The 26,861-nt window shown below is 41.5% G+C and overlaps 1 protein-coding gene across 4 annotated transcripts in view; it reads left to right on the top strand.

The window, feature by feature from the left end:
- Nucleotides 1-19,615, top strand: part of EGF (epidermal growth factor) — a 94,456-nt gene extending 74,841 nt beyond the window's left edge. Inside the window, exons 18-24 of one of the 4 annotated variants that reach the window (XR_002346366.1) lie at nucleotides 603-728; nucleotides 3,010-3,132; nucleotides 4,476-4,620; nucleotides 8,889-9,056; nucleotides 12,891-13,008; nucleotides 15,988-16,652; nucleotides 18,293-19,615. Coding sequence is in view for 3 of the 4 variants with exons in the window: in XM_021100462.1 (XP_020956121.1) it covers nucleotides 603-728; nucleotides 3,010-3,132; nucleotides 4,476-4,620; nucleotides 8,889-9,056; nucleotides 12,891-13,008; nucleotides 15,988-16,093; nucleotides 18,293-18,543 (1,037 nt within the window). In the remaining variant the exon portion in view is untranslated. 4 annotated transcript variants of the gene reach the window in all.

The following is a 26,861-nucleotide window of genomic DNA, read 5'->3' as shown; positions in this document are numbered from 1 at the left end:
TACCGATGCAAAATCTCCAGAAGGATTTATGTGATCAGCGGGATTGAATGTTGTTTGATACTAGCTAAAAAGATCATGGAGGTAGGCATAGAAAATCTGAAACATTTAATATCGTGTTAGATTACACGGCATTTACATTAACGTGCCGTAATATATGCAATTGATATTAAGGATAAAGAATTTATAATTAGCTTCTGAAGTATGAATCTGTGTTCAAGTCAAATTTATAAATGCCTCAATTCCAATAAAAGCAGCCCCCCAAAAAAAGCTTAGGTCATAAGTTTTCATTGTTAAGTGGGTTTTGCTGAATGGGTTTCTATTTGGTATTGATAGTCATTACTGTAAAAATCTCCCATCGTACAGTCTGAAACTCTAGCACAAAGTGATTATTAACACATACTTAGCTAACTGAACACTGAGAAATCGATAAAAATTGATTCAGAAGTGAACTTGATGTCCAGGATGCAGGGCTTGTATTACATTTGCAAACAGAACCTATTTGTCGCTGGATGATTGTATGAAAGACTATACTATTCTTTCCTGCTATTTTCATTTATACCAGGATTGCCTGCACGTTTCACTAGTTCATCGTTTGTCCACAGATATAGATGAGTGTGAGCTGGGCACCTCGGTGTGCCCTCCTACCTCCTCCGAGTGCATCAATACCGAAGGTGGTCACGTCTGCCGCTGCTCGGAAGGCTACCAGGGAGATGGGATCCACTGTCTCGGTAAGAGAGCTGCGGGCTGAAGGAGGAGGGTGGAGGCAGGCCTTGGAGACTCACCAAACACGGGGCGTGGTGGGCCGAGAAAAGATGGGATCTAATTGGGGTGACACACAAGTTAAGACCAAAAGAGGACCTGACATCTTTCAGTTCTTGGTAAACAGTCAAGTTCTTGGTAAACAGTCAAGTTCATCCCCTTTGGCCATGATTGGCACTCGTCAGCCTCAGCGCTCTGTTTCCCCCTGGTTCTTTCTCAGGGTGAGCGACCTCAGGGCTTCATCAGGACTCCACATCGGGGTGGGGAACTGAACAGCACTTTCTTGGTCCCTAACGTGAGCTGATGTGGTTTTTATTGGAGGTCCCCGCTGTGAGCAAACGAGAGGAGGGGTGGTTCTGGGAAAGGGCTCGCTGGCTGACTCTTGAGAAGTTCAAGCTGCTGACATTTAGCAAGCGAGGGATGATGAAGACCTCTTTCCTAATCGCCGTCCTCTGCCAAGTTCTGGGTGTGGCTGGAGGGTTGGGAGTTCACTTAACAGATGCCAGGTACCATTCCAGGTGTCAGTAGCGTGGCAGCAAGTAGAGACCTGCCTGAAGCCATCGTGGCCCAGTAAAATCGTTATCTCAAGTTTTACGGGGCTTTCAAATGTCTCTCTCAGTCTTTTCTTTTCCTTCTGAAAACAAAAATCTTTTCACGGCCAGGGGCAGATGCCCTGATAAAAACTAATATGGTACTGCTTTCTCCCAACATGCTGAGGTTGAAGATGAAACATCAGTCATGACTACCAATTGTCTGGATCTAGTCGGTTTAAATCAGACCTTTATCAGATTAGTTTTGCGGAGTCCACAGACATCTGTAAATGCTCTTTTAAGCACATATTTGGCTGTCAGTCAGGAAAATGTCACTGGTCTCATTAAGCAGGCTCACAGATAATTTAGACAAACAGGCTTTATATTTAATTGACTTTGAAGAAAAAGGGAAGGTATACTTTCTTGGATGCTTAAACTCACTATGCTCTGGACTCTCACCCTGCAACTCACCCACCTCCTTCCACGCAGCAGGGTGTCCTCGCCCAGCCTGCCCTGTTGGCACAGAGTCCTTGGGCCACCTGGAAGCCCTGGGCTTGTTCTTATTCTCTGTGCTGCTCCCCTCCATGCAGATTTAGCACTTTGAACCATGCCTAGCACATAGTAAGTGCCATAGAAAACAACGGTCGTTGTTATTCCTAAGAGTAGTTGTGTTTCCTGGCCAAGAGTCCATCTTTGTTTTTGCTTCTATCTCATTCTCAAGGTGATAGTTCATAGAGATTACAATAGGATGTCAGTTTAAAAAAGAACACAGAAAAAGACTCCATTTGCACTATTCAGGATAGCGCTTCAATACGGCTCCAGGCAACAGACGAGCACTGGCAGCATTTGGGTCAAGTGGTGCTGTGATGGGAGATGTGGTTCAGGACGATTAATCTGGCGCTGGTGTTTAGGAGTGGAGTGGAGGAGAGCTGGGATGGAGGGAAGGTAGAAGACTGCTCCTCTTAGAGCAGCAGGAAATTTTACAGAGAAAGGACTTCAGTGTTAGGGTGGCAGTAACTGAGACAAGGAAAGGGGAGTCGTTGGGAAAGAAAGTGATGCTTTCATGGAGTTCCCTTCATGGCTCAGCAGTTAACAAACCCAACTAGGATCCATGAGGATGTGGGTTTGATCCCTGGCCTCGCTCAATGGATTAAGGAGCCGGTGTTGTCATGAGCTGTGGTGCAGGTTGCAGACGAGGCTTGGATCCTGTGTTGCCGTGGCTATGGGGTAGGCTGGCAGCTGCAGCTCCAGTTTGACCTGGGAACCTTCATATGCCAAGGGTGAGGCCCTAATGAGCAAAAAAAAAAAAAAAAAAACCAAAACAAAAAAACAAAACAAAACAAAACGTGATGCCTTCGTTTGTTTCTGTGAAAAAAGGCAAAAATGTTTCCTCTGATCTGAACTTCTGAATGTTTACCTAGAGACTGTTAACCATCTCCACCCTTCCCACTGAGCTACTTATGCTGAGAAATTTCCTTTCCTTACAACCAGTAGGGAAACTTCCAGTTTACCTGCCTGGGCATGCAACCGAGGGGCCCAGGTCATCTCTCTCTCCAACATGTATACTAGAATTTTTCAACCTAAAAATGTGTGGGACTCTGAGAATACGCAGTGTGACATGAGTGGAAGATGCTCCCCTTCCAGAATATTGGTGTTTCCAATTGTACAGTCCTCTGTTCTCCTCCACACCCCACTTCTTTCTACTCCCTTTTTCTGGCAGATATTGATGAGTGCCAACTAGGTGTGCACACCTGTGGGGAAAATGCCACCTGTACAAATACGGAGGGAAACTACACCTGCACATGTGCTGGCCGCCCCTCTGAACCCGGACGGATTTGCCCTGGTAGGTTGGTGGGTGGTCCAGATCCCAGGGGAGGAACTTGATTCTGAAAAAAAACTCTGTACCCAAGTGTATTTCCATTAGAGATTCTAGAAATCATTTGGTTCAATCAGGCTGGAGAGTTTACTTTCCTGATTAGATTGATGCTGGGGCTCAGAATGTGAAATGGTCCAAGTTTTCTTAATTTAATAGCATCTGGGATAAATCCTTCTTTATTACTTACAATTCAATAAAGGTGGGAACCCAGGTGGTTCTCTTTAACTCTGCAGCTAATGTCCTGATTTGTAATGTTGATTTTGGGGGCTGCTGGAAAAACTCTTCAGGGCGAGACAGGTTGGGGAAGATATCTGGACTCTTAGCAGTTTTTGAATCCCTTTAAAAGATTTTAAAATATTCCTTTAATAAGTCAGTATTTCTTGATCTGAATTACAACTTTAAAAAATGCTGATAAGGTTGATTTCTGTTTCCTGAACCCTCCCCCCATAACAGCAGTATCTTCTCACCATCAGCACCCCAGTAGGGGGCTGGCTTCATAGACCCAAAAGCCAGGATCAGAGGCTCTGTCCCTGTTGCTGCCAGCGATGATTTACCCGTCTCGGTTCTGCAAGCAGAAAACATCCTAAGAACGGAAAGTTCTGCACTTGCTCGGGTCTCGGTTTTTTTTTAGCATATTATTTTCTCAAATAATTTGCTCTTCTTAAAGGATCGAAAGACTGGTGATATTCATATTGTCAGCAACACATCCTAATGTTTTCTTTTTAAAGAGCAGCGAACCATTTAAAGGAAGGGACTTTACCACTTTGGCATCCTCTCTGTTGTGGTAACATTCATTTCCTTTCTATCCAAGTCACTCTTCTTGTCTTTGAGGGTTCCCCTAAAAGTTAAATCATTTTTAGAAGAAAGCACAGTGTGGGAGAAATGTTTAAGACTCCCTGGAACCTGGGGGTATTGGCCTGTGCAATGGGGAGTCATTTCTAAGCCATGAAGAGCTCCTGTTGTTCAGTGAGCCACCCTTCAAGCTAACTGTTGTTTCACACAGCGTGCGTTTGTGGATGACAGCTGCGCTTTTATAATGAGCTCCGTGACTTGGGGTTCGCATGGTCTTAGGATTGACCTTTCTCTTACGTGCCTCCAATATGCTTTATGTCAAATCGTACTGAACCTAAAGAAAGAATGGCTGGCTTCATGCTGAATGGTAGGCGATCTGGTTAGGAAGGTGCCACTGTTTCGTATCCCAGCTATTATTCTGTATCACAAAGTGTTCCCAGAAACTAGTGCCTGATATTGATCATCTGAAAGACCCCGATCGCTTCAGAAAATAAAAGAAATGCCTTTGATTCTTCTAGACCCTACTCCACCCTCTCACCTCGGGGAGGATGGCCGCTATTCTGTGAGAAATAGTTACTCTGAATGCCCGCCGTCCCACGACGGGTACTGCCTCCACGGTGGTGTGTGTATGTATATTGAAGCCGTCAACAGCTATGCCTGCAAGTAAGTCAAACTATTTTTCTGATGGTTCAGAGATAGGATATTGCAGCCCAGAACTTTTAGTGGCTTTATAAAATTTATATGAAGATTGTTTTCCATAACTAGGTTTTTCCATAGGGGAAAATATGTAAATAAATATACATGTATAAATTGTGTGCATGTGTATTGCACTCTCTCTATATATTACATCCTGTCCCCTGGTGCCAGTGGTAAATATAAAATTTGAGCAATTGGTTATTTTTCATTTTATTTAAATAATTTGATGTTGCTCTTTGTACAGTCTGGGATTAAACTGAGAATTTATGATTTATTTTCTGCCGAATAGATGGAAAGCATCCACACTGTCTCTGAATTTAATAAAGGGTTGAATATGTTCATACTGGACGTGTTGCCTTCAGTTCTCAAAACTAATATACACATGTACATGTATATATATGTGTGTATCTATTTACTTTACTTCCCAATAGTTGGAGGTGACATTGTTCTTATTTGGTAAGAAGTGCTGGATGCAGCCACGGCTGCCTTCTGCTCTGTGGTCCCCATGACGGTTTCAGGGAGCAAATTGTCAGCCTGAAGAGGGGGTTCAGGGAAACCCTAGAACTAGGAGGTGCTCCCACCATACTCACTTGGAAAGCCCACCCCTCCAAGTCCTTAACGAAACCACACCCATAAGGTCTAGTTCTGTATCAAATTTTACTTTGTTGTTGTTGTTGTTGATTCCCTCTCTCTCTCTCTTTTTTTTTTTTTTTTTGTCTTTTTTTTAAGGGCTGTGCTTGTGGCATATGGAGGTTCCCAGGCTAGGGGTCTAGTCGGAGCTGTAGCCCGATGGCCTACACCAGAGCCACAGCAATGCCAGATCTGAGCCGCGTCTGTGACCTACATCACACACAGCTCATGGCAACACTGGATCCCTAACCCAATGATCAAGGCCAGGGATCCTACATGCAACCTCACGGTTACTAGTCGGATTCGTTTCTGCTGCACCACAGTGGGAACTCCACCAACTGGACTCTTTATTTATTTTATTTTATTGTCTTTTTGCCTTTTTTCTAGGGCCACTCCCATGGCATATGGAGATTCCCAGGCTAGGGGTCTAATCGGAGCCGTAGCCACCGGCCTACACCAGAGCCACAGCAACGCGGGATCCGAGCTGTATCTGCAACCTACACCACAGCAACGCCGGATCCTCAACTCGCTGAGCAAGGCCAGGGACCAAACCCGCAACCTCATGGTTCCTAGTCGGATTCGTTAACCACTGCGCCACGATGGGAACTCCCACAACTGGACTCTTGACTCATACCTTCCTCTGTGCCTGAGGAAGGAGTGATAAAATATTCCAGTTTTCATGAATAGATGCTACCAGCATAAAGGCTTTATTTTATCAATAATCATCAGCAGAAACATAGTCTAAATTATTAGAAGAATAAGTTACAAATTTATGTTTGTTATGAAGTGTATGGCCTTGCATTATAGGTCATGACCGCCTGATAAAAACGGTGAAAAATGCTCATGAATATTAGCAACAATGACTCAGTTCATATCTTCTTCTTGTTCCAAATAACACAGTTATAAAAACAAGTATCTTCGCAATGGTTTGTGTTTCTCTCTGCTACTTTACCTTCCCGTGATAAAAGACATTATGATAATGAAAAGGACTGCAGGGTTACATGTGGCAGTTGGTGCATTAATTTCATTTGGACCCAATAACGGCAATTCATTACATGATTCGTGAACTCTTTAACACACTGCTTTTCTTTCTGTCATTAAATCCTGATGAAAATATCATATTCCCCTGATAATGTTTGAAACATGAGTTGCTACAAAATGACAATTAAACTGGAGCTAACACTTAAATTTAAGGACCTTTAATCAAAAGCCATATTTTAAAATATCACCGGAGTTCCCATTAATCTGGATCATAACTTTGTTTTTGAATTCTCTATTTAATAAAAACATAGTTTAATCAAACATTCAACCCTTCCCTGCCCCGATGACCTCACCCTTGTATTTTTAAAATTCCATAGTAACACGTCTCTAGGGAGTGCTTCCCAATCCACCTTTTATTGGAAACATTTCATAGGCATCATTCTGCACAGAGTGTTCTTTATGTTGCAAGGAGGTTAATAAAGGAACGCTCCTCCTTCCCAGCGTGGAGGCAGCAAAAGCCCCCTCAGATCCAGAGCCCCCTGGCTGCCCTGAGGGTGCAGAGCACATGAAAGCTGAAGTCTCCAGGTCCAAGGGCCAACTCACAGGTTCCTTGCTCTGCAGGTTCTCGGAGGACTCCACACCTCCTGAGCACAAAAGAGGGCCTCCTCCCTTTCATTCTGGTTTGACTTTGAACCAACACACCCCCTTCTGGGCCGGTGCCCTTCAGCCCAAGATTCCTCAACATGGATGCTGTGAAATGTTTCATGAAAAAAAGGGTCCTATGGCCAAATCAGCTAGAGAAATGCCGCATGTGCTAGCCTTCAATTCCTTTTGTGTGTATGTGTGTCTATTTAAGACCACACCCGTGGCATATGGAGGTTCCCAGGCTAGGGGTCTAATCAGAGCTGTAGCCGCCGGCCTATGCCAGAGCCACCGCCACGCTTGATTTGAGCTGTGTCTGCGACTATACCACGGCTCACGGCAATGCCAGATCCCATTGAGTGAGGCCAGGGATCAAACCATGTCCTCATGAATCCTAGTCAGATTCATTTCCACTGAGCCACGACAGGAACTCCCTAGCCTTCAATTCTTGATCAGGCTACACCACAACACGTGAAAAGTCTCGTTGACCTTTGTTTAGTCCAGAATCGTCTTGAAATTATTTGACCATGGAAGTGGAAACTTTTTGGCTAGAGAATCTCGTGTTTGGTATAGGAGAAGACTTGATTAAAACCCAAAGAACTAATAACGTGTGGCCCGCCCTTGTGAAGTATTGATTGACTGCTCTGGGCCTTATAAGACTGAGCGGCTCTGGTATTGCAGCCTGCTTTGGCTCCTCAGGTCTCTTGTCACGTGCTTGGCATATTCCTTGAGACCCTAAAATCCCTGAGAAGAGTGGAAGAATGGCCATTAATATCCAGCAGTTTCAAATAAGCCATGATAGTAAATGTCTACCAGCAAGGACAGCTAGAATTAAAACAGCATCCAGGAAAGTCAGGAGTAACCTGCTGGCCCTTTATGCTTCCTACACGCAGATCCTGCATTCTCTTGCAGGGTCAGTTCTCGAAGAATTAGTGTTTCAGAGGTGCACGGAGCTTAAAACCCTTTTTGGAAGTGGCCCAATGTAGCACAAAGAACACAGGCTTCATGTGATGCTTTTCCCTTGCTCCCTCTTCTCACCACGGGGTCTGGTATCAGTTCTCTGTGTATTCACTCCTTCACCTCCTTTTGGAATTAAGTGAGACATGGATATATAGACAGTGCCTCCAGTGGCCAAAGGGAAGAAATCCTAATGAGGGAATATCATGAAATGTTGAATATTTTTAAAGTTTGATGCTCCTGCAAAGAATAATGGAATATAGTTGTTTTACCTGAGATCCTGAGAGTTTCTGGAAACGTGCATTCCCAGTAGATGGCAGCATTGTTTCATTTACTCTCATTTGCAACTTGCCAACTCGGTCGCTGATAATTCCATTAACAACTTTCCGAATGAAACAGCAGGATGTGGCAGAGCAAAATGCCTCTTTTTCCTCCACTTGGTTTTCTCCCCCTTGAAGAAAGTGGGCAAACGCTTGTGTGTCACTATTGAGACCTCTCAGGCCTGTCGTGGTTTTTCAAAACAGGAAAAGTGGTTTCCTCTGCAGGCTAGTCTGTGCTTCCTGTGCCAGCACTACTCACATTCATTTGCATCCTGGTCTCAAGTGAAAGACTGCTTTCAGATTCTCCCTTCCTTTGACCCATGCTCATTGCAATCTGGCCAAACATTTGGTAGAAAACTCCCTTGGTTCTTAAGGCAGAGTTGCTTTGTACTGGTCTTAGAGCTCCACGGGATTGTAGCCTAACAGAAATTGGTCTTTCATCAGGGTTCTGCAGAGCCCTATAGAAGAGGCATGCAAATAATCCCCCACCAGCCCCAGGACCAAGAGACCAATGGCGGGAGTCCACGTTGCGTTAGCTTGTAAATTAGAGCACTTTCAACTGACCCCTGATTTGACTTTCCATTTGCTTCCAAAGAGCTAAAAGGCTGAAATGCAGAGGCTAAGAGATGGCTGGATGTTAAGTGCAAAAATATAGGCGTTTTAGGCTGTGGCTCACTGCTGACCTCTGTTTGTGTGTTGTCACAGCTGTGTTTTTGGCTACGTTGGCGAGCGATGTCAGCACAGAGACTTGAAATGGTGGGAGCTGCGCCACGCTGGCCTCGGGCGACAGTGGAACGTCACGGTGGTGGCCGTCTGCGTGGTGGTGCTGGTCCTGCTGCTGCTCCTGGGGCTGTGGGGGGCTCACTACTACAGGTGACTTTTCTGCCATTGGCATTTTTTTTTTTTTTTTTTTTTTTGCTTTTTAGGGCTGCACCTGCAGCACGTGGAGGTTCTCAGGCTAGGGGTCGAATTGGAGCTGCAGGTGCCAGCCTACCCCACTGCTCTTCCATTGGCACTTTCAACCTCCTGCCAGCTCCTGCCAGAGGCTCCTTGAGATGAACTTCTTCTACACATTTGTTTCATTTAAAAACTGGAGTAATAGTAAAAGAAAACAAAAAATGGTCCAGGATGGCAATGCTCTACAACATCAGTGGTTTTACTGTTCCATTCCAGTCTTTGTCCATAGACCTAAGGAGTTTATGGGATTGTTATTTAATATCATGCATTTTTCTATTCCACGTTGTTCCTGTAGCATCACATGCTTTCTTTCTACCCAGCTCCCTCCTCACCAGCCTGCATAACTATAATTTTTCATGGTTGCCTTCCATTGAGTTGATATCCCATGAAGTATTAATTTTTGTTCAAGAAAATCAGTATCATCCCTGACTTGGAAGGAAATTTCTGGTCCTTGGAATTTATGTTTTTAGTAATTTCGTGTTAAAAGTTTAAAGCTGTGGAATGATAGTATCTATACTTTTAAAAATAATGCTACATTAGGGTGAAGAAATGGGCATCACATTGTTTGCTCACTTCCTATTTTCTTAAAAAGTAAAACAGGGAGTTCCCATCGTGGCCCATCGGTAACAAATCTGACCAGCATCCACGAGGACTCGGGTTTGATCCCTGGCCTTGCTCAGTGGGTTAAGGAGCCGGCGTTGCCATGAGCTGTGGTATAGGTCACAGATGTGGCTCAGATCCTACTTCGCTGTGGCTGTGGTGTAGACCGGCAGCAGCAGCTCTAATTTGACCCCTAGCCTGGGAACTTCCATATGTCACAAGCACAGCCCTTAAAAAAAGACAAAAAAAAAAAAAAAAAAAAAAAAAAGTAGTGCAGCATCCTCCACTGTCATCAATATTGAAAAGCATTTTCTGCTCTGTTGTAATTTTTTCTGGCATCTAGGACTTATTAAATGCTTCCTGTCATTATTGTTATGATTTTCCATGAACTATTATCCTCCCCAAGGAGTCACATATTCCAAACCCTTTTCTATTGTGAGACACAGGATTCTCAGGCAAAAACTTGAAATTTTAATTCAGTGGTCCATCAGTAACCATTGCACTTTTTAGCCTGGCATTCAATCAATATCCTGAATGTCTATAGGAAGAATATTGAATAATCAGTTGTTCATTCCACTGGACAGAATGTCAGAAGGAAAGTAGATGCTTGGCAAATAATGCAGGAAAAAACTGGAAGGAAGAAACTTAAGTCCATGTGTACTGTAGCTATTAAGTTTTTTTTTTTTTTTTTTATTCTATGGGCTGTGACAAAGTAAGATTCTGCTAAGTTCAAATTAAAACTGCCAGCCGAAATATTGCAATGTCGCTGATGTTTACCCATAAATACAGCTCTAGCATTGATTCTTCTTCTTCTTTTTTTTTTTTTTTTCCTTTTGTCTTCAGGGCTGCACCTGCGGCATATGGAGGTTCCCAGGCTAGGGGTCTAATCGGAGCTGTAGCCGCCAGCCTACACCACAGCCACAGCAACATAGGATCCGAGCTGCGTCTGCGAACTATACCACAGTTAGGAGTATTAAGCGATTTTCTTTAAAGAGTTAAAATCAGTTATTCTTCCCTTTATATCAGTCTTGTCTAGACTGGCTGAAACTGTCTTGTATATGTCTGAAAAGAGTAATGTATGTGGAACTACATTTTTTTTTTCTTTCTTAGTGCCACACCTGTGGCATATGGAAGTTCCCAGGCTAGGGGTCAAATTATAGCTCCAGCTGCCAGCCTACACCATAGCCACAATAATGCCAGATCTAAGCTACATCTGTGACCTGCACCACAGCTCATGGCAATGCTGGATCCTTAACCCACTGAGCGAGGCCAGAGATCAAACCCACGTCCTCATGATCCTAGTTGGATTCTTAACCCGCTGAGCTACAAGGGATATTGTTACTTTATGAAACTTGATTTCCTGGAAGGACCCTTTGTAAGAAAATCAACAGGAAGCATGATGTCACGACCTATAACTTTCAACTTTGGAACTGTTTCTATTAGCCCCTTCAGTTGTTGTTGTTTGTTTGTTTGTTTTCCTGGATACCTTCTATTAAAAACAATAACCCTCACCATTTCCTGGTACCATCTGTTACATGGACTTCACAGCTCCTAGGATGGGGCTTCCACAGCAGCCCCTACTTCTTATTGTCCTTCTCAGATGGGCAGGCTGGCCTGTTTGACCAAGGGTTGCACTCCTAGAAAGAATCAAGCTGTCATCTGCCCCAAGATAGTTGTGCTGTTTTGGAATCTTGAGGCTGACTGGGGGTCTCCTTTCCTTCATTGCCTTCTCTTAAGTGGCTGCTCAGTGTGTGAGGTACTTGTCTCTCTCCTTCTCAACACTATGCTTTTAGTTCGGGGCTCCTGCACTCGTGTTAGAACTCCCTCCCTTCCACTCCCCGCCCAGGACCTGACACCGTGCCCCGGTGTCAAAAAAAGGAGTATTGGACTTTAGCGGTTAACGAACCCAGCTAGGATCCATGAGGATGTGGGTTTGATCCCTGGCCTTGCTCAGTGGGATAAGGATCTGGCATTGCCCTGAGCTATGGTGTAGGTTGCAGACGTGGCTCTGATCCCACGTTGCTGTAGCTGTGGTGTAGGCCAGCACCTGTGACTCTGATTCAACCCCTAGCCTGGGAACCTCCATATGCCATGGGGCAGCCCTAAAAACAAACAAAAAAATTAAGTATTTATAAGAGTTACTGTTGTGGCTCAGCGTAATGAACCCAACTAGGATCCATGAGGATGTGGGTCCGATCTCTGGCCTCGCTCAGTGGGTTAAGGATCTGGTGTTGCCCTGAGCTGTAGCTTAGGTCACAGATGCAGCTAGGATCTGGTGTTATTATGGCTGTATCGTAGGCTGGCAGCTGCAGGTCTGATTCACCCCCTAGCCTAGGAACTTCCATATGCCATATGCCATGGGTGCAGCCCTAAAAAGCTGTATATATATTGCCCTAAAAAGCAATATATATATATATACACATATATATATATATGTATATATATACATATATATATATATATATATATATATAGCTGGATTTGGAGGCAGGACACCTAGTATATTTCCTACCTTAGCAGCTGTGAGAGTCTCCTTTTCGGTCTCCCATGACTTGTGTTCTTGCCTCTGATGCCTCTGAGCAGGAACCTGCTGCAGGCCAGTGAAAGGAGCCTGGGGTTTGCATCAAGGTAGCCCAGCTCCTGGGCTGCCCTTGGTAGCTCTGTGCCTTGGGTGCATCACCAGTATCTTCTAGCACTACTGCCTTCACTTGTAAAATGGAGCTGACACAGTGAGTGTCACACCAATGATGATACTGTGTCCATAGGCCCTCCCCTCCCCAGAAAATTCTAGGTCTGTTTAGGCAGAGATTTTGTTGTGGTTTTTCCCCAGTGCTAGGACACGGCCTAGGATGTAGTTAGTCCTCCATCAATATGTCCATGATGGACTGCATGCATGGCTTCCCCCCACCCCATGCCCCCCTCTTCTTTCTCACAGAATCTTGGAAAGAGAGAAGCATCCTATGGAAAGTCATGCAGGAAAGAACACCTTAAAACCCCAAAATTATGCTCCTAGTTTCTTTCCTTAATAATTCTTCTCTCCCATGAATTTTAAGTCTCTAAATTTCAGTAGCAAAAGGAGTGGTCCCTGACCATTGCTGAGTGGGCTACTGTTTTGTTTTGAGATTGTCTCACCTTTTGGCTTTCTTACAGGACTCAGAAGCTGCTATCAAAAAATCCAAAGAATCCTTATGAAGAGTCAGGCAGAGATGTGAGTGGTATCAGGCCTGCAGACGGCGAGGCTGGGATGTCCTCTTGCCCCCAACCTTGGGTAATGTGACCACAGTATATGAAGCAAGAAATTGGCTTTTTATTAATCCCAGTTCATTTTTATCTCATTCTCCACTGAGTTCAGAGAGACTGGAATCTGTTATAGTTCCAGCTGGTGTTAAGGTTACCCAACACCACAACAACTGCGGAGGTCCTGTGGGCAGTGGGGGTGGGGGAACTGCGTCCTAAATTAAAGTAATCTGACAAGCTAAACTAGTGCCGTAATGTCATGGCCCAAGACATTTATGGGGCCCTTTTTTCTATCGTGTGCTTGCTTCCTATAACTTAGCTTTTTATGTGCTTGTGGAAAGTCTTTTCCAAGTTTTGGCGATCCCTTTCAGATGGATGCTTTCAAAACCAAGACCATGCTCCTGATTTTCTTAAAATTTCTTTGCTCACACATGTTTTAAGTCCTTAAATTTCAGCAGCCAAAGAGTTGCCAGATTTAGCAAATAAAAATACAGAACACCTTGTTAAATGCATACTAATACCAAATGTTTGATTTTAAATTCAGATTTCACTGGGTATCCTGTATTTTATCTGGCAGCCCTGTATTTTTTCCAAAGACCAGGACGTTTGAAATGCTTCTTTGATCATCCACTGCCGTAGGTGACTATAGAACACTAGAGGGCGGACATGGGACAGGCTTTCTGGAAAGTGTTGGCATTTCCATTTCCCTAAATCCTATCAGAGATGACTGGTTCTGTGTGTGTCGTTGGCATCATTTTTGGTATACATTGTGGAAGAGATTGGAATACATGGCGGGTCCGTGGGGGATTGGAACCTGTGGGCACATAGGGGAGAGGTTATCAGGAAGAGGTTTGGGAGGGGCAGTGGCCGCATTTAGGGTCCTTCCTACATCATTTGTCCACTCCCCAGCCTCTATATCATGTGCATTTCCAGAGAATAGCCTTCCTGTGGCTAGGCTTTTGACACACAAGTGACCATCTGTACCTACCTTAGGGTATTCATATTTTTTGGTTGAACTTGAGTACAGACATACAATAAGACATAGGAATTCTGGCTTTTCTTCTCCCACCAACTGGCTAATTTTCAGCAAGTCATTTAACCCCTGGTTCTACATCAGGACTCCAAGGCATTTGGATTACATGCGCTCTAAAGTCCCTTCTGTCTCTGGAGATTCCATGAGTGTGTGATTCTGGGTGGACTTAACTACGGAATGTCTCAGCTCTTTGAAGCTTCCTGACTTTGTGGACTCTGAAATTACACAGATTGCACGCATCCGTCTCTGTGGTTCTTCCTTCAGGTTTTGGGTAGCAAGTTTAGTTCACCTCATTTAAATCATGGGAGAGAAGGAGAAACACAATCTGTGTGTATCTATTTTTTTTTTTTTTTTTAATCGAAAACACTTGCTGCTGTCATGAGCAGCTTGCTGCTTGTCATGAGCAGGAAGGCCTGGGGCTGCTGACCTCAGGCTCCCAGTCATCAGAACTGCCGCTGACACCAACTGCAGCTGCAGGTTTCAGGGGCAGTGGGAGAGAGCCGAGCCCCCTATCTGGGAGAAGAAGCAGCAGACACAAATTTGGTTCCCGCAGCTGCCTTCTCCAACCCAGCCCAGAATCCTGGAACCTGCATTCTTCTGGCAGAGAGGCATGTGGAAAATTTGGAAATTTTGGAAAATTTGCAGCGCGGAGGGCTAGATTTTTGACTTGAGCCAGAACAATGGGCATGTGCCCTTAAGTAGCGGGTCATGTGTTAATTTTGCAAAATGCTGCTGCAGGAGACCATTGATGAAGAGGAGGTGGCCAAGGGTGATTCGTGTTCTGGGAAATGAGAAAATGGAAACACGTGTTCCGGGGATTCAATATTCTCTTATCATTTCTCTCCCCAATTAACTTTATTTATTCTTCTTCTCATACTTCTCTCAAAGAGAAATAATGACCAAGGAGATTTTTTTTCTATTCCCTTTTCCTCACGTGTTTCTGCGTTATAGGCTCACTCTGTGATGGGCCTTTTATGAACCAGTGGGGCAGAATCAGCCAAAACCCTGGGCCGTTTCTCTGCTGGGTTATTGCTAATCAAGGAAGGACTTCACCAAATTGCATCCTTCATCCTGGGGCATGGAGTCACTTTTCTTTCCTTTTATCATTGATCTGCTTTAATCTCTAATCTACCTGGAGTGAATGGGAGCCAGTGAACTCCTGTCAGCCTGCATTGAAAGTGCCCAGGCAAGTGTGGACAGTACAATGGCAAAAAATGATCATTTTGTTGACCAAAGAGAAATCATGTCATTTTCTGGGCTTGCCTTTTATTTTATTATTATTATTTTTGCTGAGCCCATGGCATGCAGAAGTTCCTGGGCCAGGGATCAAACCTGGGACAGGAATGGAACCCACACCATAGCAGTGGCCTGAGCCACAGCAGTGATAATGCCAGATCTTTAACCACTAGGCCATCAGAAAACTCCTGGGCCCGCCTCTTAGAATTCTGGTTGCCAAGCTGTTGAAGCATGAAAAGACATTTCATGGATACTTGCAAAGGGGTAGTTGCACTATTAGTTCTTATTACCACTAATGAGCCCAAATTGCTAAGAACATGGTAGCACGCTTAAGTGAATTTTATTAACTAAGCACACACACACTTATTTGAAAAGCTGGAGGACATGCATGTGAGATATTATTTGTCTGGCTTGTGGGCAGTACTTAGAACACTTGTGGATTCTTGGATTGCTTACAGTAAAAAGTCATGAAGCCATGACCCAAAAGTTGGGATTCCAGAGTTAAAATAGATTCTTCAGTAAAGGTATTGGTAGCGCCTAGTTGCTTTACTAGAGAGTAACATAAGGTTTCCGACTGAAAGTAAATCTTTCATAAGCCAAAGAGAAATTTGACAGGACCTTTCTTTTGACTTTCACCTTCCATAGGGCGAACATGAGGAAGCCACAGACTTTTCCTTATTGTATATTGAGATAATTTATAACTTGGAACAATATTCTCTCTCTCCCTTTTGTTTTCTGCAGTTTGTGGTGATAAAGGAACATCAAAATCTCAGGAATGGGAGTCAACCTGGAGCCCCCAAGGACGGCCTGGGAGCAGATGTTGGCCAGTTTTCTTCCCTGGAGCCTGGTGAATGACTGTCTTTACCTGGATCTTAAATGTTTCCCTGAGTGTGAAAAGTCTCATCTATGCACAGAAACAGTAGTTAAATTGTAGAAGCTATGTGAGCAGCTGGCTGCATTGGAATACACAGAGCGTTAGAGAAGTGTGTTTGGACTGGACTCCTGTCTTACGTGACGTTACCATTTTCACTCAAAGCTCTGGTCACATAGTGGTCTGCTAGGTCTCTTTGAGAAAGCACACAAAATGAGGGACTTCTTGTTTTGAGTTAGATTGGGTTTTGAGGTCATTCTTGGGGTTTGGGATCTATCATGGTGGCTGTAGGTATGGTTCCAGTGAAACTGCAAATGGCTCCAAGAAAATTTGTTGCATGTTCTAGTAGAAAGGGTTCTTGTGAATTTAAGTTGATCTGGGGGTTCTCCTAAGGATTTGGGAGGATTTAAGTCTTATCAAGGGCTAGCCCTCAGCCGGATGCCGAGCCATCTGTGAAATCCACCCACACCCCTGGAAAAGTGGCTATAAAATCAACCCAGGTTCTCAGGCTGTTCTGGAACTCAGTCTGCTTCAGGTAAAAATGGAGTTAATTATGATTTGACATAATTCTTTTTTTTTTTTGTCTTTTTTTTTTTTTTTTTTGTCTTTTTGCCTTTTCTAGGGCCGCTCCCGTGGCATATGAAGGTTCCCAGGCTAGGGGTCTAATTGGATCTGTAACCACTGGCCTATGCCAGAGTCACAGCAACACAGGATCTGAGCTGCATCTGCAACCTACACCACAGCTCGTGGCAACGCCGGATCCTTGACCCCCTGAGCAAGGCAGGGACCAAACCCGCAACCTCATGGTTGGATTCGTTAACCACTGCGCCACAATGGGAACTCCTTGACATAATTCTCTTGCCAAGAGTTGAATTATAAACTTTTTGGACTTGGGTCTCAGATATCATAGTAGTACTTCCTAACTCAGAAGACAAGGTTGAACTTGCTTTGTATCATAAGGCTTTAGAAAGGTTCAGAGAAACGCTGAGCCAACCCCTCTGCTACTGAGAGGCACTGCAGCCTGACTTCTCTTTCTGCTATCTGCCCTTCATAAATACGCTTACTACTATTTTCTCCTCCTCAGATGTCCTTGTAAAATAAGTTTCTTGTTTTGAAAAACTCACTCCAACCCCTCCCTCTCATATACATGTTGCCATGTAATCCAAAATCAGTACCGCCGTTTCCTGACTTCAGGACGGCTCTAGATATTAAAGTACACCTCAGAATTGAATATTACGACTACAATGAATTATACACACACACATTGTGGTTGTTACCTGAATGATGAAAACATTTAGCATGTTCAAAAGTTGCTTCAATTTTTGTTGTTGTTAGTAGCATTATGAGAAAATAATAGAATATGTTGTAGCCTCACAGTACTGTTTCCTTGAGGAGATGAAAGCAAATAATTCTCTCTTATAAAGGTATTCGCTTGTAGAGGTGCATACAATGTAATGTTGCAAGATAATCAATAGCACCGTGAAAGGAATATGGTTAATCTTAGAAAAGAACTAAGGACTCGCCCGAGTACTCAGGAATAAATTAGAATATCTTTTGACTCATTCCATTGCACATAATTTGACCCATTCTCTGTGGGCCACTTCTATGCCTGTCTCCCAGTATAACTGACCACATCCCCAAGCATGTCCAGCCATCTCAGAAATCCCTGTTGTGAAAGTGCACATAGAGACTGGAGGTGGGGAGGTAGAGCGGACAATGCGATAAAAGACCAAGATTGGCTCTGAGCCAGTTCTTTCTCTGCTCCTGGAAAACCCAGTAAACCTTAGGCTGTACTAGCGGTGGCCCCGCAGAACCATATTCGCTGACGTCAGCCAACACCATTGATGCCCGGTAAGTGCTGAGGACCATGCTGCAGAATAGGAATGCAAGTGCGTTTAAAACCCAAGTTCTGTGGTCAAGTCATTTATGTTCAGATGGGGAGAGAGGAAGCACACAGAGAAAGCTAAAGAGCAATGTCAGGTAGCACAGTCCTTTGAATCAACTACTCAAAACTATTTTTAAAACTTTTAAAAACTGGGTCCAGAATGGTTTGAGAATGGGTTATTTTGTGTCTCATATCTCAGGCCTACTCTCCTGTCACTGCTATGAGAGTCCCTCTTGCTGGACATTGTGGGTGATGTTAATACTGAAATGCCTTTTTTTTTTCTTGTCTAGGGTCATTGCAGCCGACATCATGGAGGAAGGAACCCCAGATGTATATGGACACAGAACAAGGATGCTGTATTCCATCCTCCAGTGATAAAGGCTCTGGTCCCCAGGGAATAGGGTATAGCTTTCATCTCCCCTCCTATGGGGCACGGTCCATTGCTGTCGGGGTTGAAAAATCCCATTCTCTCCTGTCAGCTAACCCATTACGGCAACAAAGGGCTCCAGATCCACCACACCAAATGGAGCTGACTCAGTGAAAACTGGAATTAAAAGTAAGATCAAGGAGAACAAACTGTACCGATGGACAGTAATACTTCCTTTCAAAAAGTAGAAGAAAAATACAGATTTTTGTTCTACAATCTCTATGACTAATCACTAACTCAGCATCAAAGACAAATATTTACTGTGCTTTTATTTCTTCCTTCAAGCAGTCTCACTGCAGGTTGTCAAGTAAAAGTAATTGGGAGAATCACTCGGTAACTCATTAGAAACCAAAATGGGGACAGTAGTGTCTGTAAAAAGTGTTGTCTTCAATAATCAATACAGAGAGGTTTTTGTTTTTGTTTTTACCTACAGCCCCAGAAGAAATCTGGAGTTACGGCAATCATTCATACTGGTTTGGTCAGTTACAAAGTAATTTCTTTGATTTGGATAGAACATTTAGCTCAATCTTATGAAATGGTTGGCATATTAAAATTATTGTTACATAGGCATTTAACTTCTCCTTGCTATGGTCCATGCTGGTAATTTTTCAGACTGAATTATGATAAATTAATGAGCAATGTATTAACCTAGAACCTTGATTTCTTCAGAATTAGACGGCTTAATTTTTTCTATTTTAAAATCTTTGAACGAAGACATTTAATCTTTAAAACATTACCCAAGAGACTTTTGTGTTTCTCATTCATTACTGTCTTTTTCCCCACAGAATTTATTTCTAATGAAAATGGTAAATTTCCCCTTTGTGTGTTTGCACAGAATTTTTACTTATTTTCAAAATATGAGATTGTAAGCAGATTGCCTGATTTATTTTCATTTTGAACAACAATGAAGTTCTTCTAATTATTTAAATAAAATCAGCATAAAGCATTAATATTTTATTGTGTAGCTAGTTAAGTAATACATTACAGTTTAAAGGGTTGTTAGAGTTGAACCAAAGTGATTTGTCAGGCTTGCTATTGTACTTCGGAAAAAAAGTGTTTGAAATCTCTAACGTTATAAAGTAAAATTTCACAAGGTGTTCCAATTAAACATCATTCTTGTGACCAAGACTATGAACCATAGGAACCATTGTTACCATGAATTACACAATGTAATATCATAACAGTGTATTGTTTGGGGCTTTGGATTTTTCAGTTTATGCATTAACTAATCCCTTTGTTTATCTTTTCTTTCCTCTCTGGAACTCCTTGGACTTTGGTTAAAGCAGAAGTCAGCCTGAAAAGGAGTTGAAGCACATCTCAAATAGATACTTTCTTAGAAGTTTTGGTAAAGATTTGGGGGGGGCATAACTTCTATTAGTTAATTATTCAGCATGACCCTCTCCCCTAGTTAACTCAGACTTTTCTGTATTCAGTTTTGCTTTAATTGACAGTTGAAAACCTAAATGGTCAGAAGACTTGTCTTTTATTTCTAATGAGTGCGCTGACCTCAGAAAAACAATAGTCATGATTTTCCCAGTGATGGGGAAATTATATTCCTAAGTGTGAATATTTTTTCTTCTTCCAAAAGGAATATTTTTGAAGCTTTAAGTGTTTAAATTATATTTTTGTATTTTAGCATCTCTTTATTTAGGATTCCAAAGATAACCAAAGAGATGACATGAAACCACAATCTCCCATAGCATAGCATTATCTTTGAACTATTACCTTCAAGCTGTTCGGTGAATCTGATACCTCGTAAACTGAGATCACATATCCTTGACCAGGCTCTAACTCTGTCTACCCTGTCAGAGTAGAGAAAAACCATGCTTTGTGTCCTATAGTTAGCACGTCACCCTAAAGATTTAATTTTCTTTATTGAGGTTCCCTGCCTCTACCAGAAATATCCTCTTTAAAAAAATCTGCTTTTACAAAAGAATATTTTCATCTAAGATATTTGATTTGCATTTTTCCAGACTGAATGCTTTCATTGTGCACAATAACTGATTGTGATTCTCTTTGACTAAATGTCACTTATGACATATAACATATAACATGCCCTCTTTTCCAGCACCTAATAGAAAGCTTAGCATAGTCTATTCTTTTGAAGACACATGGTTCCAGTTCCACTTACTAACCTTGATTTCTAACTGATATCCTTTTCATGTGAATAAGTGATTATCACGTGATAGTTTAAAATGAGTTAAAAGCACTAAATAATCAATTCTTGAGAAACAGACAAATAGGAATTCCTGCTGTGTCACAGTGGTTTAAGAATCCACTGGGACTCCTTGAGTCTCTGCAGAGGCACCAGTTCCATCCTTGGTCCTGGTACAGTGGGTTAAATGATCCACCATGGCTGTGCCTGCAGCTCAGATTCAGTCTCTGGCCCAGGAACTTCTATATGCTGCGGGTGTGGCCACAATAATAATAATGATAATAAAGAAGAATGAAAGAAAAATACCAAACATACAAACAAACCAACAAAGGGGCTGGGAGAAAGGGTGTAGGTAATTTAAGCAGCTATGACAGACAAAGGTTGTGTTGTGTTTTGTTTTTTTTACTTTTACTTTCTTGTTTTAAGTCCTTAAATGAACAACCCTCTCCACATTGGTTCATGCTGAGCTCTTCCGCTCTAGACATGCCTGAAGCAGAGTTATTTCCCATTTGGAACTTGACAAGAGTTTCTGTAACTAGTTAGCCATATGCTCATAACAGCAAAGAAATGATGGACATTGAATCTCAATTAATCACTCATGTATCTGAAACAGAGACTAGGAAGCACACAAGTTACCAACGAGGAAAATTTCCTAGCTGGCAATTATTTCCTGTTTTTTTCTCTTCTAGAATGAATATTTGGCCTTTCTAGCATGGTTTGGTTTCAATTTCTGGTAGGCCAGTAGGAAAATTATGGTGTGTCCTATTCAACAATTAAGCCTTCAGAGTGGATTCTAAACAAAGAGTTGTTAATCCCAAATTAATGCCTTAAATTAACTTTATAACAATAGCATTTTAAATGTAGGCCAAATGGACAGTTGCCTAGGGGGGAAAAATCAGCCTACCACACTTTAGAGAAAGAGTAGTTCTAAACCCATTAAAGAGATTTAAAAATTTTTAAATCTTCCCATAAGGAAAATTCTATGCATTACATATTTGGTAGCTTTGTATTGTATCGGCTTTTTAAAGTGGAGCTGTTTCTCAGAATTTCATCCCTGTAGGTCTTTGTGATACGGTTGGTCATCACGGTTAGATGCATCAAAAGACAGGTGCACAGGTCCCTGTTAGTCCTTACTCTTCCTCACAGTGACTGCTGCCAAAATATTGTTTTCCCTCTCCCTTACCTGGTTTAATTTCTTTTCCCTGACTCTTGACCCTGATGGACCTCCAGTGATCCTGGGCCCACTATTAGACATAGATGCAAGAACTAGCTCTGCTTCAACGACCACTTGAGAAAGTGGAAGTACCTGGCTTTGCAGATTTATCTGCAAAGTTCACCTTATCCATGCATTCCACTGCATCAAAAGCACTGATCAGTGACTTTCCTCTGATCCTCCAAATCCCTTCTCTGGACCTTACTTTCCCAATTCTTCCTGCAGTTATGTAAGATCTAATTTCTATAATACTTTATTCCATACACCTAGTGGTTTGCTTTCTTGATTTAATCTTAACTGATATGGAACAGACAAATTCAACCAAATATTCAAGAAATAGCTAGTTCTTATATTACACAAATTCTTCCGTAGAATAAAAAAGGGAAATGAGAAGATAAACAGATGGCAAATAAGCATATAAAAAGATGCTCCATGTCATCTTTAATTTACATTTAAAAAAATTAGATACTGGGAGTTCCTGTTGTGGCTGCACCCATGGCATATGGAGGTTCCCAGGCTAGGGGTCTAATTGAAGCTGCAGCTGCTGGCCTATGCCACAGCCACAGCAACACCAGATCTGAGCCATGTCTGCGACCTACACCACAGCTCACAGCAATGCCAGATCCTTAACCCACTGAGCAAGTCCTGGGATCGAACCCGCAATCTCATGGTTCCTAGTTGGATTCATTTCCACTGTGCCACGATGGGAACTTTTGGAATTTTCTTATAAATCTAAACTTACTCTTACTGTATGATCCAGTAATCAACTTCTTGGTTTTAACTTGAAGGAGTAATATCTTATGTCTACACAAAAACCTGCATATAAGTGTTTGTAGTAGCTTTATTCGTGCTTGCCAAAACTTAGATGCAATCAAGATATCCCTCAGTAGGTAAAAGAATACATAAACTGTGATAATCCAGATGATGGAATACTATCTAGTACTAAAAAGAAATGAGATATCAAAGCTACAAAAAGATGTAAAAGGGAGTTCCCTTGTGGTGCAGTGGGTTAAGGATCTGGCATTGTCACTGTGGAAGCTCAGATTACTACTGTGGTGCAGATTTGATCCCTGGTCCAGCAACTTCTACATGACATGAGTGCAGACCAAAAAAAAAAAAAAAAAAGATATGGAAGAATCTTAAATGCATTTTCTTTTTTTTTTTTTTTTTGTCTTTTTAGCTATTTCTTGGGCCACTCCCATGGCATATGGAGGTTCCCAGGCTAGGGGTCGAATCAGAGCTGGAGCCACCGGCCTACACCACAGCCACAGCAATGCGGGATCCGAGCTGCGTCTGCAACCTACACCACAGCTCACGGCAACGCCAGTTCGTTAACCCACTGAGCAAGGGCAGGGACCGAACCCGCAACCTCATGGTTCCTAGTCGGATTTGTTAACCACTGCGCCACGACGGGAACTCCTTAAATGCATTTTCCTAAGTGAAAGAAGCCAATCTGAAAAGTTGGAATCTGTGTTATTCCAACTATAACATTATTGGTTATGACATTGACATTCTGGAAAAGGCAAAACTATGGAGACAATAAAAAGATCAGTGGTTGCCAGGAGCTAAGGGGTAGCATGAATAGGGGGAATACAAAGGATTTTTAGAGCAGTGAAAATACTCTTATACTGTAATGAAGGATACATTTTTCCTTCAGAGAATATACAGCATTAAGAGTGAAATTTAAGGTAAACTGTGGACTGTGGGAGATTATTATTATTTTATTGTATTGTATTTATTTGTTTGTTTTTGTTTTTTTAGGGCCTCACCTGCAGCATATGGAGATTCCCAGGCTAGGGGTTGAATCAGAGCTATAGTTGCTGGCCTACACCACAGCCACAGCAATTCTGATTCCTTAAGCCTGAACAAGGCCAGGGATCGAAACTGCATCCTCATGGATGATAGATTCATTTCTGCTGAGCTGCTATGGGAACTCCATATTATTATTTTATTTTTTTAAATCGAAGTACAGTTTATTTGCAATGTTGTGTTAATTTCTTCTGTACAGCAAAGTGATTCAATTGTACATGTGTATACATACTCCTTTTCCAGTATGGTTTATCATAGGACACCGAATAGAGTTCTCTGTGCTATACAGTAGGACCTGTTGTTTACCCCCTCCATGTATGATAGCTTACATCTGCTAACCCTAACCTCCCACTCCCTTCTCCTCTTTGGCAAGCACAAGTCTACTCTCTTTGTCTTCTGTTTCATAGGTAGGTTCACTTGGGCTATATATTAGATTCTACATATAAGCAGTATCTTACGGTGTTTGTCTTTCTCTTTCTGACCACTTGGTATGATAATCTTTAGGTCCACATCGTACTATTTTGTTCTTTTTAATGCCTGAGTAGTATTCCACTGTGTTATGTACCACATCTTCTTAATCCATTCATCTGTCAATGGACATTTAGGTTGTTTCCATGTCTTGGCTATTGTGAGTAGTGCTACAATGAACATAAGGGTGCATGTATCTTTTTCAATGCAAGTATATTCCCAGGAGTGGGATTGCTGGATCATATAGTAGTTCTATATTTTGTTTTCTGAGGTACTGCCATACTGTTTTCCAAAGTGCTTGTACCAATTTACATTCCCATCAACAGTGTAGGAGGGTTCCCTTTTCTCCACACCCTCTCCAGCATTTGTTGTTTGTAGACTTATTAATAATAGCCATTCTGACTGGTGTGAGATGGCACCTCATTGTAATTTTGATCTGCGTTTTTCTAATAATTAGTGATGTTGAGCATCTTTTCTTGTGTCTGCTTGTCATCTGTATGTCTTTGGAGAAATGTTTTTTTAGGTCTTCTGCACGTTTTTCAATTGGGTTGTTTTTTGTTGTTGATGAGTTGTATGAGTTGTTTGTGTATTTTAGAGATCAAGCCCTTGTTGGTTGCATCATTTGCAAATGTTTTCTTCCATTCTGTAGATTGTCATTTTGTTTTGTTTATGGTTTCCTTTGCTGTGCAAAAGCTTGTAGATTTGATTAGGTCCCATTGGTTTATTTTTGTTTTCATTTGTATTGTCTTGGGAAACTGCCTAAGAAAACATTGATATGATTTATGTCAGAGAATGTTTTGCCTATGTTCTCTTCTAGGAGTTTTATGGTGTCATGTCTTATATTTAAGTCTTTAAGCCATTTTTATCTTTGTGCATTGTGTGAAGGTGTATTCTAACTTCATTTATTAAATTCAGCTGTCCAGATTTCCCAGCACTACTTGCCGAAGAGACCGTATTTTTTTTTTCCATTTTATATTCTTGCCTCCTTTGTTGAAGATTAATTGACCGTAGACATGTGGGTTTATTTCTGGGCTCTCTAGTTTATGTCTGTTTTTGTGACAATACCATACTGTTTTGAAGACTGTAGCTTTGTAGTATTCTGAAGCCTGGGGAGGTTATGCCTCCCATTTAATTCTTTTTGTTCAGGATTGCTTTGGCAATTCTGGGTGTTATTTGGTTCCATGTAAATTTTAAGATTATTTATTCTAGTTCTGTGAAAAATGTCATGGATAAATTGTCAGGAACCACATTAAATCTGTAGATTGATTTGAGTAGTATGACCATTTTAACAATATTAATTCTTTCCATCCAAGAGCATGGGATAGCTTTCCATGTATTTAAGTCATCTTCAATTTCCTTTATTAATGTTTTATACTTACCAGTGTATAGGACGTTGAGTGATTATGATATGTCAATGTAGGCTCATCAGTTTTAACAAGTGTACCATTTTGGTTTGGAATGTCAATAATGGGGGAGGCTATGTGTATGTGGGGACAAGAGGTATATGGGAAATCCCTGTACCTTCCTCTCAATTTTGCTGTGAACCTAAATAGCTCTAAAAATATAGTCTTTTTTTTTTTTTTTAAAGGAAAATACTCCCTACCTCACTTTAAGGCATTATTATAACCCTTATTTCTAAAGTAGACAAGTATAGCCCAAGAAAGAATGATTACAGGCCAAATTTAATTATGAGTATAGATGTAAAAAATCTGAACAAAGTATTAGCAAATGAATTCAGCAATATATTAAAAAGATGGCATATCATGACCAAATGGTAATTATATAATAAATGAAAATTTGGTTAAATGTTTAAATCATAACAGTAACAAAAGAGAAAAAAAATTTTAATAAATGCAGGAAAAGTTTTCAATGATATTTAACATCTATTCATGACAAAATCTTAGCAAAATACAAAGAAAAATGAAATTTCTTAACTTGGTGAAGGAAAATCTACTAAAATCCACAGCAAACATTATATTTAATGATAAAATGATAAAGATCGGAGTCAAGACAAGGATGCCCTACTAGCATCACTTCCATTCAAATTGCGCCAGATGTTGTAGAAAGTAATTTGATAGCACAGTAATATTACAAAAGTAATGCGTTTAAATTTTTTGAATCTGTAAGGATTGAAAATGTGGAACTTAAATTTTCAGTATTTTAATATCATAAAATTGTTCATAGAGAACACAAAAGAATCTACATCTAAGTTACAAGAAGTAATATAAAATTATTATACCTCAGTAAAACTAATTAGAAAATATGGTTAAAATACATATTAATTACAATATTAGTATAAAATATGAAGTAGCCAAAAAATAAATCTAACAGGGTCCAGGACTATTATAGAGAAAATTAAAAACTTGATTAAAAGATAAGAGAGAGAACCAAAGGAATATATATATCATGTTCATGAATAGGAAGTCTTAATATAACTCCTCAAACAGATATTTAGATTCAGTAACATTTTAATAAAAATCACTTTTTTTTTTTTTTTTGCTTTTTTTTCTAGGGCTGCACCTGCGGCATATGGAGGTTCCCAGGCAGGGGTCGAATCAGAGCTGTAGCCACTGGCCTACATCACAGCCACAGCAGTGCCAGATCCAAGCTGTGTCTGTGACCTAAACCACAGCTCATGGCAATGCCAGATTCTGATGCTAGTCAGTTTTGCTTTTGTTGCACCATGGTGGGAACTCTCCAATTTCATGTTTTTAAAATAAAACTTGTCAAACTGATTCTAAAATTTAAATGGAAAGGTCTAGCTTTAAAGTTCTAGTGTATCTGAAA

Source organism: Sus scrofa, chromosome 8, assembly GCF_000003025.6.
Source record: "Sus scrofa isolate TJ Tabasco breed Duroc chromosome 8, Sscrofa11.1, whole genome shotgun sequence".
Lineage (NCBI taxonomy): Eukaryota > Metazoa > Chordata > Mammalia > Artiodactyla > Suidae > Sus > Sus scrofa.
Note: the sequence above shows the minus strand (reverse complement) of the source record. Positions and strands in the feature narration are given on the sequence as shown.